Genomic DNA, 16828 nt, shown 5'->3' on the forward strand with positions numbered 1-16828 from the left:
GCGAGACCTGAAGGTGCCTGCCACTGCTATTTAGACATCATCTATGATATATAGTGTAGACAAATTGTTGTCAGAAATAAACTATTGACACCACCTAAAATATCAAAATAAATGCACTAAGAACTCAACACAAAGAGGCTACTTAGGAAATGGACTTCAGTTGGAGTTTTCCTGAGTAAAGAAGTCAGGAATGAGCCTTGAAAAGTATCAGTAGAATTATCTTTTGTAGTACTAAAGTAAATGCAGCTAAAAATAACACAAGCTCTGTAATACATCAGAAAAAGTGATTAAAACTTGAGCCTGATTCATATCTTTATATTTTTTAAGTGGGTTATGGAGTTTTTCAAAAAATCTTGCATATGGGACTCAAATTACATATTTATGTTGACCTACTATTTCTGTAACTTTACAACAAGACAGAGCAATGTAACTAAAGGTACTCAATGGAAACATAACGTTGGACTCCTAGGAAATACATGCTGATGTGAGATGATGCTTAAAAATGCACAGAGATTCCAACTACCCACCTTTTGCTTCTTTATTAAAATGATTTGCAGGGTTTACCAAAGACAAGCTGTTCAGTTTGCAAATGTTTGCAGTTACGAATCACCACATGGTAGATTGCCATGCTTATATTGTTCTGTGTGATGCCCATTCACCTGTTGTAAATGATTGCCTATGCTCATTGAAAGGCTTACTTTACATACCTGTGCCTAACTGATATCAATAGTAGTTGTACACATAACCTGAAAAGAGAACAGGCCCTAAAATGCTTGCAATGTTTTGAGTATGTCAAGATTTATTCTTCTTAGAAGCTGAAGCCAAATCTGACTTCTGTGCAAAGCTGGGCTTAATCAAATTTCTGCACATGGGACAACATGGGATCATGTGAAATTCACCTAGCTGGCACAGAGTGCCAGCAGAGCTGTTCCATGCATTCTAAGGACTACACTGGAATCAATAGTCCCCGTGTCTCTGCCACATCAGGTAGTCTTGTGAAATCACTGGCTAGATCTGGCCACCATCCTGACTCATATCATTTTCCCCACACATTTACACAGGGAGCTATTCCTACAGCTTTGCTTAACATAATATAAGAGGAATAGAGTTTCTCTGTGGCTAGGAGCCCCCCCAGCGTAGAAGAACACAACTTTTAAGCCTTTCCATATGCCACAGGATTCACCTTTGGAACATTCAAGGTGGAGATCACCCTGTACAATTCACTGCAGTAGCAAAGACAACCTTGGCAAATGAAGACAGTGCTCCAGGGGAGCAATGCCACTTTACATCAGCTGAGCATCTGGCCTCTTATGTTTTACTATCACAAGAGTAATGTGATAGTTCCTAGCGTTTAAATGGCATCACTATATTAAAAGTAATTGCTCCAATTTTTTAGTAAAACTACAGCTTCCTTTGCCAGTATCTCCCAGTAACCATAATTATGACTAGAACTCTAATATCATGGAGGTGCTTCAGATCCTATTCTTTTGCATTTGTTATATATATATATATATATATATATAAATAACTCTGTTTTTCCAATAATTGGAGAGCACTATGAATGTCATATAAACATACTTTTAATTGGACAGAAAGCAAGTTCGAAAGTTTACGCTCAGATGAGCCTTAATTTACAATTGAAAACATCGCTTGCTCAAATGTTTCACTTAAAAACCACAGGCCAGATCCTGAGCTGATATAAACTTGGCAACTCCATGGTCTTCAACGGAGCTATGCCATTGATGCCACATCTGCTCCCAGTGAAGTCATTTTATTGCCCCATGCTTTGTATTATATGATGAAACATCATGTTTGCTTTTCTACCAACAGTAACTCACATTTCTCAATCATTGTGTGCTCCTTGGAGTGTGTCTACACTGAGATGTGACTGCAGCATGCGTAGGCATTCCTGAGCTAGCTTTGATCAGCTGTGAAAAATAGCAGGGAAGCTCCAACAGCACAGTTGGAGGCCTGGGCTAGGTGCCCGGGACCCTGGGTACATACCTAGATGGAGAGCTTGTCCTGTTGTGGCTTCACTGTGATATTGAGCAAGCTAGTTTGATCAAAGGTAGCTTAGGTATGCCTACATGTGCTACAATCACCTCTGCCAATGCCATTAGACACTCTCCTTAGGAGCAGGGCTGGTGCAAGGAAGTTTCACGCCCTAGGCAAAACTTCCACCTTGCACACCCCCCCAGCCCTGCGGCAGCTCCCCGCCACCCCCCTCTGCCCTGAGGTGCCCCCCCCATGGCAGCCCCCTTATGTCCTGAGGAACCCCCCCATCACAACCCCCCCCCCCCGGGAGCTGTGCGGCACCTCCCCACCCTAGCTCACCTCTGCTCTGCCTCCTTCCTGAGCACGCCACCCCCACTCTAATTCTCCTCCCAGGCTTCTGGCACCAAACAGCTGACTGGCGCTGCAAGCCCGGGAGGCAGGAGAAGTGGAGCAGCAACCGCACGCTCGGGGAGAAACGCTGTAAAAAAAAATTGGGGGCATCGCTTTTTGGCGCCCCCAAGTCTTGGCCCTAGGCAACCGCCTAGTTCGACTTAATGGTAGCACCGGCCCTGCTCAGGAAAGGGGTGGTCCTCCATTGCTGTGGGGAAAAAAATGATTTAAATGTATCCTAACAGGAGGTCCATTACTTGGAAAAGTGCACTCTGGACTTATTCTAATGAGATGTATTGTGAGGAGAAGGGGAACAGAGTGGAAGGTATAATTTAACAACATTTTATGAGTTGTACCAAAGGTTTTTTAAATGCACAGAAACCGGACAAACCAAATATGTTACAGGTGGTAGCATTATATAATTTCAGATGCAATAACTTAAAGTTTTATATATATCATAAATCTGAACTAAATGTAGAGCTCCTTTATCGAGTAAGGATGAGAAATGAACTGCAAAACAAAGTGATCCCAGATCTTTTTACTGTTAATTGGATGAATGATCACAAGAGATTTGGGAGGAGACAATTAAGGATGCTGGGGATGGCTGGTGTAAATCAGCTTTTCTCTGATGAAGTCAATAATGCTTCATCTATTTACACCCCAGTTGTGGATCTGGCTCACTATTTTGTACCGCCTGTCTGAGTGCGCAAGAATTCGAGGAGGGTGCAGGGAGACATCTCGCGCCTTCCACCACTAATGCAAGGACCAGGTAGAATTGTTTCCTGCATCTTCTGAGCACAGTACTGCTCCTGTTTGCACCCTGTGAGGCACAAGCTACCCCGAAAAGGACAGTGAGAAGGCCAACTCTTGCTCTCCCCCTCCACTGCAGCAAGCCAGACATGCATCCTGGGTTAGTGCCGCTCTGTGCCTCCCTGTGCTTTTGGTTTGTTCCTTCACAGCACTGTCTGACTCACAGTGATTTATAATAATAAGGGTAATACTACTAAGAGGTTGATCCTGCTCCCACTGGAGTCAAAGGGAAATTTGCCATTTGTTTTAATGGGAGCAAGACAGAGGCCTAAGTTTCTCTCTAGAAACCTTTATAAAAGAGTTGTGGGGAGAATGTTGCCTCTTTGGGTCTCTCTTTTTATTGTCTCTGGCTCGAATCTTGGCATTTTAAAGTGAGTCCTTTCAGAAATCAGTGTTATTTTTCTCTCTAAGTGCTTCAACTATTCCTTTCCAAATCTGGAACAGGTTTAAACAAGATCCTGCCTTTCCCAGGAAACTGGTATAACTCACAATGTATTTATTAGATTATGTATGTTTGTGGGTAGCATGTTCAGTCTGATGAATTAAACTGTGAGAGTCAATGTCTTGCTTCTGAGGCAGCACAGTTACATGCCACTAGTACTGGAACAATTTGCGTGGTGGAGGTGTTGAGATCCGTTGAACTAAACTGTAAACCCTGTATACAATGGAAACCACTTCAAGCCAGGGGGTGCATTAGCACCTCTAGTACCCCTACTTTCAGCACTGATGCTACATGCTCCCCTTACTCTGACTGGATTGTGAGGTTACAGCCTGAGAACGGTGTTCAGGGTCAGGAGGACCAAATGACAGCAAACTCAAGGATTTAGACCATCTTGGTAATTACAGTTCATCAGAAAGAAGCAAATGCAAAGAAGTGGCTACAGTTCTAGGGACAAATTCATCCCAATGTCAAAGTCCGTGGTGTTACACCAAGGTTGGATCTGGTCCCTAGTCTCTGATCATCCTTTCCATAAATCCTTGATAAAGTGTGTGAGTTTTACTGTATGCTCATAAAACAGCCAAATGTAAAAGTAAATGACCTCATACTTGTATCTCTCCACAGATAGCTAGAATTGGCAGATAGCCAAGAATTGATTGACACACATCTTACGGAACTAGAGTTAATTAATATGTCTACCAATTCCCAAATGGATCTCAGGAAGCAAAGAATCTGCTTAATGCAGTAAGCAATGGCATACTGTGTGTGGTCAAAAGACAATCACTAATTGCCAAGACTACAAGCCTTAAAGAGCCCAAAATCCTTCCACTAAGCACTCCCTTCATCTCTCCCAAAACCTTATGCTTGGAACACTAAGAAGGATGCATGTTTTGAATATTAAAAGACATTTTTGTAGGGAAAAATCACTCCCAGACTGCTAAGTCATCACTCAAAGAATCTGTTATTTTTTCTATAAGAAGCAGAATCCAATTTTTAAATGATGGAGGGTCATTCATTAAACAAAGATGTCTTTATTTTCCTGGCAATCTACAATTCTGAATGTCAACTCCATGAGGTGACTCTAATAATTTTGCTTCAGTGATCAGAGCAAGTCAATGTAACACAACTATGGATTCTCCCCCGACCCCACAGAAACAACAGCACCTCCCCCCTCAGCTCCATAAATTAAACAAGTGAAGGCTGAGAACACATCAAGAGAATTTATTCTATGAATTGAAAGGATCCAAAAAGCAATAGCCACATAAGCCACATAAAGAACAAAGGCAAAGTGGCTTCACTTATATTATAGACTTATGCTAATATTATAATAAAAGTTTAACCTTTTAGGAAAGAAAAAAGCAGAAAATGGATCAAATCTAAGACACCACGTGCATCCCCGAAGGCCTAAGCTATGTAAACAGCACAGCTCCATTGATTTTAGTGGAGCAACACTGATTTACACCAGCGGGGATCTGGCCCAGCAGTTTTATATTTAGTTAAAAAGAGGAATGAGCTCTTCTGAGTCTATTTCATGTTTTCTGCAACATAGAGCACAATATGGGCTTTCAACAAATAAACAGCAAAAGCAAGGGGAGGGGTAGCGGGGCGAGGGTAAGAAAAAGAAAACCAGGCCTCATTTGAACCAGCAAAACTGTCAGTGTGTCAGGACAAATTGGAGAGCTGAGAAATATGCTTGTGTGGCATTGTATCTTAATTCCCAGATGGGAGAAAGCTGCTGCAGTGTCAGACTCTACTGACTAGGAAGAGACCTGGAGGACAAAGCTGGCACTAGAACAAAGGTGTTGATAATATTGTATCCTCAGATAGCTGATATCTATCAAAACTAAAAAAGGAAGCACATTTGATTTTATAAACCAGACAAAGCGGGTGTGGTTTTATTTGCTTAATTTTGGGGGGCAGGTAATAAACATAAGAATGGCCATACTGGGTCAGACAAAAGGTCCATCTAGCCCAGTATCCTGTCTTCTAACAATGGCCAATGCCAGGTGCCCCAGAGAGAATGAACAGAAAAGGTAATCATAAATCATCCCCTGTCGCGCATTCCCAGCTTCTGGTTTAATACTGTGTAAATCAGAACACACTGGAATCAGAAGTTGGACCTATGCACTGCAGAAATTAGTAATGATCCATTTTGGCTGGAAGAGGTCATGGCTAAACATCAATAAAGGTGGGGGGGGAGTTGGGTTTTTTTTAAAGAAAAAGTATTAAAAAATCTTGTTACCTCAGGATGTCGTCCAATTTCAATATAGGTGCAAACTGGATGAAAAGCCCCAGTTCCGCAGGCATACAAGTGAGTCTGGTTGTAAGCTTTAAGCACTTTGATGAAATTAGCACATTCTTTCTGTGAAGGAAAGAAAACATATTTGCAAAGTGAATTCTAGCAGGGAGCATGACTAACGGACTAGAGTTACCAACTTTTTAATTGTACAAAACTGAACACCCTGCTCCTTCCCCCTAAGCCATGCCCCTCCCCTGCCCCTTCTTCAAGGCCCTGCTCTTCCATCCGTCACTCACTCCATCCCCCCTTACTGGGCTAGGACAGAGGGCTGGGGTTCAGGTGGGGGTGAGGGCTCCAACTGGGGATGTGGGCTTTGGGTGGGGCCAGAAATGAGGGGTTTGGGGTGTGGAAGGGGGCTCAGGGCTGGGGAAGAGGGTTGGGGTGTGGGATGGGGTAAGGGTTCTGGCTGGAGGTGCGGGCTCTGGGCTTGGGCTAAGGATGTGGGGTTTAAGGTGCAGAGGGGGCTCTGGGATAGGGCTGAGGTGTTTGGAGTGCAGGAGGGGACTCAGGGCTGGGGCAGAGGGTTGGGGTGCGGGAAGGGGTGAGGGGTGCGGGCTCTGGCCAGGCAGCACTTACCTCAGGCAGCTCCTGGAAGCTGTGGCATCTCCCGCTGGCTCCTAGGCTCAGGGGCAGCCAGGTGGCTCCACATGCGGCCCCTGCCTACAGGCACCATGGTTCCTGGCCAACGGGAGCTGCGGAGCTGCCGCTTGGTGCTGGGGCAGCATGTGGAGCCCCCTGGCTGCCCCTGCACCTAGGAGCCAGACATGCTGGCTGCTTCCGGAAGCTGCATGGAGCCAGGGCAGGTAAGGATCCTGCCTTAGCCCCACTACGCCACTGACCGGACTTTTAAAAGCCTATTAAAATCTTCAGGATTTCTTTCAATAGTCACCAGAAAATCAATGCCAATTCTGGTAGACTCCAGGCCAATCTGGTAGGGTTGGCAACCCTACAATGGACGCTCCAGTGCGTCAGGCATGTTTGGCAGAATGAACGGATTTTACAGTTATGGTCCTTTCGTGGTGTTTGTAAGGCTTATTTATTATTGGAAATTTCATTTCATTTTGAGTTAGGGTCTACACTACCTAGCTAAAAAAATACATAGAGACAATTTCCCTTCTTTCTGTATGAGGTAGTCTCTGCCTTTGTGATGTAGGTTATTTATCCATTCACAAAACAAATCTCATGTATAGAAACATGGCCGCCCAGAATAAAATAATTAAGAGAAATGTCTTCTGGTATTTAATTAACTAATGATTTGAAAAAAAGATGCGCAGATGGGATGAACTGATACAAAATAAATCACTGATATAACATTTAAAATAATAATATGCATAGTAGCTGTAATTCATAACCTCTTCAACTCTACTGTAGTCACTTAGGCCTTGATTCTGCAAAGATTATGCACATGCTTAACTTTACTCACCGCAAAGTCAGTTGGACTACTCACAGTACAGAAAGTTAAGCATGTTCACAAGTCTTTGCAGGACTCAGGCCTTAAATTATATACTTTAAGTAAATAACAAACTGTAAACAATTCCATTTATCTTTAACAAAAAATAAGTATAGTAATAATCACTTATAAAATTCTTCACCTGTATTGCTAGTGATGCCTTATGCTATTAAAAAGGAAACCAATTTTAAAATCTAATTTGCTCATCAATATGTACATGGTATCTATTCATTTACTTTTTTGCATTTCCTTCAGTTCGAGCCATGACAATGAGTATGTCACTGTCACTTTCTGATATCTCGTGCTCTGACATCATGTTGCAAAGCCTGGATTGCAAACACTGCAGAGAAACATTTAAATACAAAACAAAATAAAAACTTTTTTTCACTGAATGTTAATTTTTACAAAATTATTGGAAATATTTGTATTGCTATTTGGTTGTATGCAACTTTTGAACAAGATCTAGAATGTGGGGCCTAAATTAACAGTTTTTCCTCCTAAATAGTGTTCTTAAAATCTAATTTACCTTTATTTGTGGAACAAAAATTGCAATCAACAGCAAACAATACAATGTCAGAGTGGAAACAAATGAGGAACAGTGAAATTCTATTGCCCCACCACTGGGAACAGGTAGAGATTATGACCTTAGTCCTGCAAATTGATTCATGAGATATTGCCGCATGGAGACCCATTAATTTTCGTGAGGCTCCATGCAGGTGCAGTCTCCACTCATATGGATAGCTTGCAGGATCAGGAAATAGTGGCCCAATGCTTAAATCACTGCCTATATAGAATTCCCATTGACTTCAGTGGATTGCAGCCTCAGTCCCTGTGACTTGTTCATGACAAGAGAATGAAAGAGACTCTCAAGCACAAACCATGGCTCTGTGAGAGCAGGTGAGACTACTATCCCTAGGACTGCTATAGGCCACCACACAGGCAAGCTATAAAAAATTCAACAGAGAGAGAATAGTAATGCCACTCTGATGTATTATAATGTAAGATACACATGATATTGATCTTCAGATTTTTTTTTTGCTTATGCATATTTGCATAAAATATACTGACATTATATTAAAAAGAACATCCCAGGAGACACACATGCAGAGTCTTACAACATTCTTGGCTCCAGTGCTGACCAGACAAATACACAAGTTATCCTTCCAACTGAGATGGAAGAGAAAACACGGAGGTAGTTAAGACAATCCAGCAGGAAATTGAAAGAACTGGAGATGTATGTTTTGCAAGTGTTCTCTCTTAATTTTTTTTCAGTTTGACCTCTCTTAATAAAAACACAAAGACATTGTAGACAGATATACAAACACAAACACACATGCACACACACACACACAGACATATATTGTTTTACCTAGACAGACAGATGCCACAGTGATAGGGGTTAAATGATTAAATATAATAAATGATTGTAGTTTCATTAGAGGTAGTATATTGTTCCTCAATTCTCTCAATTTTTATTTTTAATGTTGCATATAAGAAAGAAAGGAAAATCTCTCTTGAAAGTGCCTGAGTACTGACATAGCATAAAGCCAACACATGCAATATTAGAGATGAGCAAAAGCTGAAACTATCTATTTAAGCTCTTTCATATTTGGGGGTTTGGCTGAACGGATCGAGCTATGAAGTATGCTTGATTTGGCTGTGTAAAATCTGTAACTGACTGATGAGATTTTGCTCACTTGCAAACATCCTAGGCCAAATTCAACTCCACTGTAACATCACTCAGCATCACAGAGGACTAGGCTTGTAATAATTTAAAACAAGTTTTCAAGTTTTTTAAGAAAAGTCAGGTAAACACTGTACACAATATGTTAGGAGCTGAGGACAGACAAACATTCAGTTTAGCAATTTTCATGGTATATGGGCTGATCCCCATATGGTGTAAATCAGTGCAACTATATTGAAATCAATGTAGTTACATTGATTTATACCAGCTGAGTATCTGGCCCATATGTACTCACATGCTAAACAAGAACAATCAAATACTGCTTATCTGCAGTATAGAGTGAGAAGGTATGAAATTGCTAAATGCATTGAGGGATAGATCCAAAGCCCAATAAATCTGGAGTCAGATTCTGTTCTCATTTATATGGGCGGAAATCAGGAATAATTCCATTGACTTCAGCGCCGTTACTCCAAATTAAACCAGTGGAAATGAGAGCAGAATTGAATTCTTTCCATGTCATTATATGCCATAGTTGGCCCTCAGTTAATCTGAATTTATAGCAGTGTAACTTCATTAATGTCAATAGAGGTACTTCAGATTTACACAACCATAACTGAAAGCAGAATATAGCTTCCTCTCTCCAACTTTTAATTCTTTCTTTAACCCCGGTGGAACAGATTTTAACCATAGATGTCTGAGAAATACAAGAGCTAATTAAACACTAGGAGGGAGATACTTAGAGCTATAAACCTTTGACTATAATAAATATATTTATATAACATTTAAAGTTTCTAGTCTAGGTAAAATGGCTAATATAGCTTCTCTGTGTTTTACAGCTGCATAAAGTATCCTTTAAAATCTGTAAGAGTAAATTCTCATACACCTCCCTAACAGATTAGGTTTCTTTATATATTTTACACGACTGTAAAAAAATAAATAAAAGAGGGTATTAGACTACAATAAATGACATAAAAATAAAGTTACGATTCTGATTTAAGCCCTCATCTAGTGAATAAGTTCATAGTGAAGTTTCCTGCTCTGTCACCAGGTCAATCCTGCTTGCACTTACGACGATGGCAAGATGCTCCTTCATTTCTTAAACTGTTGTGGTGTTTAGATGTTGCTTGTAATTATTAGAACTGGGAGCACTGGCTGGTGGGAGTCTGAAAGGACAGGAAACAGGAAGGAGCGGGAGGAGTGGAGGAGGCAGAGTGAGAATTACAGAGGTGCAGCAGCAGCTTGGTAAAGAGGTTTCCACTGTAAAAATAAAGTCCTGTTGAAGTTTGTTAGTACTTTGCCTGGCTGATACAACATTTTGGCAACAAGGATGGATCTTCTGCCTCTGAACCCACCTGCACAGCCCAGGTGAGTCTCCAATTGCTTTTATTGCCAGGATCCATATGTTTGAGACTTATCTGCTTGCAATCAGTGCTACAGAGATTTCTGAAGTAAGAAAGCATGCTCTGCTAATCCACTGCCTTAGAGCACACGGGCAGCATATATTTTACACTTTCCCCCTTGCAGATGATAAATAGGAGACTGCACTCACTGCATTAAATAACTTTTTTGTGCCAAAAGTGAATGTAGTAGCTAATCACTACAGATTTCGCCAGTGTGAGCAGAAACCAGGGGAGACTGTAATGCAGTATATTGCTTCCCTGAGGAATCTGATTGTAACTTGTGACTTTGGCAATATGGCAGATGAGATGATTAGATACCAGCTTATTGAGAAAACAACCATGCTTAGTGTAAGAGAACGCTTACTTCTAGAACCACAACTTACACTAGAAAAAGCAATAACCATTGCTACTCAGAGTGAGTCAGCTACAGCTGAAGCCAAAATAATGAGCAGGGATACAGGAGGCACAGTCCAGGCTGTGACTCCTTTGCACAAAAGTTCACTATTGCTGTAGACAAACAATTGCAGGAGGAAAACTAATGAAAAGCCACTGAATCAGCAAATTCAAAATACAGTAAAAGCATGCTTTCACTGTGGATCCCCACAACACCTTGTAAGCTACACAGGATGTCCAGCAAAAGTAGCTCAGTGCAATCATTGCAAAAAGATTGGGTATTTTGCTAAAGTATGTCACAATAGCCAGTTCAATCAACAGGTGCATGCAGTTACAATACCAGATGTTACTGTGCTGAGCACAAACAAAGAAAACCACTATTGCATATACTCCAGAACAGATAAAGAGCACTGTAAACATTTCTGCCATACCCTCACGCAAATCACACTCTATTCAGCTAATGTTGGACACTAGCTCAGCAGTATCTATACTACCTGATTCCCTCTATTTGCATTACTTTAAAGATGTGCCTCATACTGTACCCAAACTTCAGTTGGTGTGCTATTTGAAAAACCATATTCCAGTACGTCTGCCTGCCAGCAACAGTTAGTTTTGGTGACTGCTTTTTAACTGTAGAGTTCTACATTGTCCACAAAGGCACTCCTATCCTTGGCAGACCCAGACGACCACCTGTCTGCACTAGAGACTATGTCATGTAGTATCTACAGTGTTTTCAGTGTAATATTTCTGCCAATAGTATAGTGTCTTATTTCCTATTTGTTCCTGTGGTTAGAACAACGTTTATTTTAATTGGGAGAGTTTCTTAAAAGAGGAGGGAATGTGGTGTTCAGATGTTGCTTGTAATTATTAGAACTGGGAGCACTGGCTGTTGGGAGTCTGAAAGGACAGGAAACAGGAAGGAGAGGGGAGGAGTTAAGGAGGTAGAGTGAGAGTTACAGAGAGTGCAGCAACAGCTTGGTAAAGAGGTTTCAACTTTAAAAATAAAGTTCTCTTGAAGTTTGTTAGTACCTTGCCTGGTTGATACAACAACTGTACACTCTTTAGGGTTCTTTTTGTTTCACGTTTGTACACTGCTTAGTACAAATGGGGTCCTGGTCCAGCATTGGAACTCCTAGATGCTACTGGGATGACAACGATGATTATAACAATTAAGAAATAATAATAATAATACTAATGGGAGTGCACTCAGGCTCTGCACTGCTGCAATGCAATGTATAGCAGTGTTGTGAGTCACCAGTATTATCTGTGCATTATGGAGTGAACCTTTTGACTTTTCGTACCTTTGTGGGCTTCAGGGAAAGAAGAATCTGTAATGTAACAGTTTGCATAGCTTCATATGAATTCCTGCAGGCTCAACATGTCAACACATGTTGACACCAAGGAATCTACTACAATAAGGGAAGGCGTGGTATATATTGGTTAGATCAGTGTTCAGGGTACTGGGTTCAGGACTAGTCTACACTACTGTGAAGCCGCGTTGCTATAGCGGGTCTGGAGCAGACGTGCTATGCCTATGGGAGAACGCTCTCCCATTAGCATAATTATTCCACTTCAATGAGAGGCAGAAGCTATGTCGGCAGAAGAGCATCTCCTGATGACCTAGTGCCGGTGTGGACATCACTTTAAGTCGATGTAACTTATGTCATTCAGGGGCATGGCTTTTTCACACCTCTGAGCGACGTAACTTACATCACTTAAGCAGTAGTGTAGACAAGCTCTCAGACTGTTAGTTCAGACTGCTGGGTTCTGCCACTGGTTTGCTATATGTAACTTTGGACAACCCACTTAACCTCTCTGTGTCTATCAAACAGGGATGACAATAATTACCTATCTCACAGATACTGTAAAGTTTAATTAATTAATGTGTATAAGACAAATGCAGAGTCTTAGATGAAAGTTTCCATCCAAGTACAAAGGCCCAGAGCCTTAAAGGTACTTACCTTTGAGGTTCTAGGCCAAAGTATATGGTTGTCAGTCTAGTCAGGATTTAAAGGCTCCACCAGTTTTATTAGAGTTCTACTTTCCTATCCCTTCCTAATGAGGCTGGTATGCTGGCGTTCACATACCTCTCACTGTGAAACCTGGCATATACTCCTTCTTCTTGAAATTGGTGACTGTGTGTCAATTTCACTACAAAGAATCCATCCCGCCCTCCTGGCGCCAGGCCTGGAATGACTTAGTCTGTCTCAAACTGGGCTTGTCCCACTTGGCAGCAGGACATACTGTCATGCCCTCAGGCCAGCAGGATATTGGTAATATGAAGGACAATGCCAGCACAGTGGAGTATTTAAGTACATGAGCTCAAAGTGTAAGACACTGGAAACAAAACAAAGACAAAAGAAGAAATATAGTATGTCAGTTAAATATAGAAGATGGGAGAATATATCTACAGGAGCGGCAGGAACAGAATGAACAGGAAGTAACCAAAAGCCAGAAATGTTAATGAGCATATTGTCAGGGAATTGTAAATGCTGCATGTGCATTACTTTTAGCCTCATTGTTCGTTTGTCATGGGTTTTGACTTATATTATTTTGACTATATTAATATTTTTTTAATTATGGACATTTTTGCATCAGGGCACTTTCAATATTATTCATTTTCAAGAGCAATAATGGAAAAAGGCCATTTAACATTTTGTTGCTTTGGAACCGGGTATCACAAACTTTTGCATGTGTGTGAGAGCAAGGTAGATCCATTCAAATTATTTTGAATCTACTACTACTACGTAGCATGTTTCAGCCTACTAGTGTGTTACTAACATTAATTTATATTAGCATCACAAAACCCCAGTGAGGCAAGAAAGCATCATTATCTTATATTAAATGTGGGGAACACTGGAATTGCCACAGTGAATCAGACTTCTAGACCAGTCTCCTGTCCCTGAAAATGGCCACTATCAGATACTTGACAGGAAGGGTCCAGGAAAAAACTGCACAAGGCAGTTAAGGAATAACAGGCCCAATGGGGAAGTTTCTTCTTAGGCCACGTCCAGACTAGGAATTAAAATCGATTTTAGATACGCAACTTCAGCTACGTGAATAACGTAGCTGAAGTCGAATTTCTAAAATCGAGGTACTCACCAGTCTGGACGGCGCGGCATCGATGTCCGCGGCTCTCCGCGTCGATTCCGGAACTCCGTTCGGATTGATGGAGTTCCGGAATCGATGTAAGCGTGCTCGGGGATCGATACACCGCGTCCAGACTAGACGCGATATATCGATCCCCGAGCAATCGATTTTAACCCGCCGATGCCGCGGGTTAGTCTGGACGAGGGCTTAGTCTGCATCACACTGGAGGATGGTTTATCCCCTGAGGCATGAGAGTTTATATCGACATGAGGCACAAAGCCACAGAGTGATTCAGTGTATTAGATATCTGGCGTTCTTGGCTCCCACTTTTGTGCTCATGCCCCATATTTTTCATCATGGGCCCGATCCTGCTCCCACTAAAGTCAATGGAAATTAAGCTGCTACATACACTGGCTCCAAGACCCTCAGCTGCTGTATATTGCTGTAGATCATTGAAGTCAAAGTAGCTATGACAATTACATCAGCTGAGGATCTGTCCCAGAGTAAGATAAGGGCCAGTGACACCCCTCCTTGCAGACAAATACTGTAGTTCAGCTGCAGATCTTCATTATAATGTGAGAAGGCATTGAATTGTCAAATGTGTTATGGGCCAGATCCACAGCCTGGTAGGCTCAATACACTTTGTTACAGTCCCTAATTTGTCACTCCTCCTCCATGCAAATATGCATGCATACTTTAAAAAGAGCAAGGGAACTATCCTGAAAAGGAGATAAAGTGATCCACCTGAGGATCAATATGTCTGTCTCACTAACAAAACATTTACATTTATTTTAAGAGGTTTCCAATATTTGTGTATCAAATTGATAGAAGGGACTGTGCAGAGAGAGATTAGCCTAAAAAATAAATTACAAAGAAAATGTCTGCAAGCAAAAGCATAGGAGCCAAATGAAGTATGATTGAAAAACAAACACTACAGATATGTAACACTGATTAGGCTGTGTTATGCAGACTTTTCCCGGACAGTTACAAAAATAAAGTCCATCCATCTGTCAAAACATCTGCTCTGTGTATGAAAATTAAAACAGAATTTAGGTATTTTTCCACTGGTTTCTAGTAATTGTCTTTCCTTCAGAAGCTTGGAGCTTGCATGCTTAGATCTGAATTAACAGAGTAATGCTTTTTAATGGCATTTTAACTGAAAACCTAAAATGTAAATCTCTACTATTCTAACCAATTTCTAGACTTTTTCTCCTTATTCTAAAGTGTAAAAAGGTTCGTAATTGGTTCCCAGATATTACAGTGAGTGGTAATATTAGAAATATGCAGTTAGGCAATCTTGCAGGGCCAGATCTTCATCTGATGTAAATATGCTGTGAGGCTGCAGTCTTTCTGGTTTTATAAAAATAGGCTAATAAGTGAATATAATGTAATTGGAATATGCTTCATGCAAAAGGTCTTTTGTAAATTATGATTACAAAGCTTGTAATCTACAGAGTGTGATCATCCTATTTGTATAAATGTACCACTCGTGTTTCTGAAACTAGGAATATGAAATATAACTCTGAAGGCCTATTGTAATTATGTAAAGAGTGGGCCATTAATGGTGGTTTGGAATCTTGATGACTCCCATTAACCAGGACAATTGTCTGCAGATGGCTGTTTTACCTGTAAGTCTTCCTGTGTACCTGTGTGCTGGCAAGTGGATAATGAAGTGATGTGATCATGTCACCTGAACTGAAAATCAACTTTAACCTAGTGTCTTTCCATTGAGAATGACAGGGTGGGAACCCAGAGAGGGACAAAGGATTCCCACCTTATGCAAAAGATATATAAAGGGTTGGAACAGAACAAAGTGAGAGGAGCCATCATGAAGAATCCCCTAGCTACCACCTGAGCTGGAACAAGAGCTGTACCAGGGGAAAGAATTGTGCCCAGGCCTGGAAGGTGTCCAGTCTGAGGAAAAAACTTACTAAAGCATCTCTGAGGGTGAGATTATCTGTATTCAGTTTGATTAGACATTGATTTGCGCATTTTATTTTATTTTGCTTGGTGACTTACTTTGTTCTGTCTGTTACTACTTGGAACCACTTAAATCCTACTTTCTGTATTTAATAAAATCACTTTTTACTTATTAATTGACCCAGAGTATGTATTAATACCTGGAGGAGCAAGCAGCCGTGCATATCTCTCTACCAGTGTTATAGAGGGCAAACAATTTATGAGTTTTCCCTGCATAAGCTTTATACAGGGTAAAACGGATTTATTTGGGTTTTAGACCCCATTGGGAGTTGGGCATCTGAGTTTTAAAGACAAGAACACTTCTGTAAGCTGCTTTCAGGTAAACCTGCAGTTTTGGGGCAAGTAATTCAGACCCTGGGTCTTTGTTGGAGCAGACGGGAGTGTCTGGCTCAGCAAGACAGGGTGCTGAGGCCCCAAGCTGGCAGGGAAGGCAGGGGTAAAAGTAGTCTTGGCACATCGGGTGGCAGCTCCCAGGGGGTTTCTGGGATCCAACCCGTCACATATGCATCTCCATTAACTCCAACAGATTTATACCGATTTACTCCAGATGAGCACTGAAAGAACCTTACTCTATTCCAGCTCTCCACAATTACAATATCAGGAGTTTTGTCCAAAGTGGATGTGCAAGAGGCTTTAAAGGTATCATCGCACAGCTGGAAAAACAAAACAAATTCATCATGTGTTTCAAATCAAATTGGGTGGACAGTTTCTATATATATAAACCTGTAGGTTCCATCTTCACAGTTAGTGAATATGTTTACTTTCCCTCCCTTCTACTTAATTAGTTGATTTCTGGAATAGCAGGGTCAGGGATATCCATAAAGAATAAATAATCCCTAACATTATTGCTGTCATTCAATTTATTCCACTGTTGAAAGACGTTCTCTAGTAATCTTGG

The 16828-nt window shown here is 41.2% G+C and overlaps 1 protein-coding gene across 2 annotated transcripts in view; it reads right to left on the minus strand.

Annotated features, from left to right (window-relative positions):
* Positions 1 to 16828, minus strand: part of SEMA3A (semaphorin 3A) — a 217395-nt gene that overhangs the window by 120398 nt on the left and 80169 nt on the right. The window contains exons 1-2 of one of the 2 annotated variants that reach the window (XM_050936851.1): positions 16500 to 16577; positions 5877 to 5996 (exon numbers count right to left, since the gene is read on the minus strand). Coding sequence is in view for 1 of the 2 variants with exons in the window: in XM_050936850.1 (XP_050792807.1) it covers positions 5877 to 5996 (120 nt within the window). In the remaining variant the exon portion in view is untranslated. Of the gene's footprint in view, positions 1 to 5876; positions 5997 to 16499; positions 16578 to 16828 lie in introns of those variants that run through there. The other variant, XM_050936850.1, reaches the window with a different exon arrangement.

Source organism: Gopherus flavomarginatus, chromosome 1 (assembly GCF_025201925.1).
Source record: "Gopherus flavomarginatus isolate rGopFla2 chromosome 1, rGopFla2.mat.asm, whole genome shotgun sequence".
NCBI classification, from domain to species: Eukaryota; Metazoa; Chordata; order Testudines; family Testudinidae; genus Gopherus; species Gopherus flavomarginatus.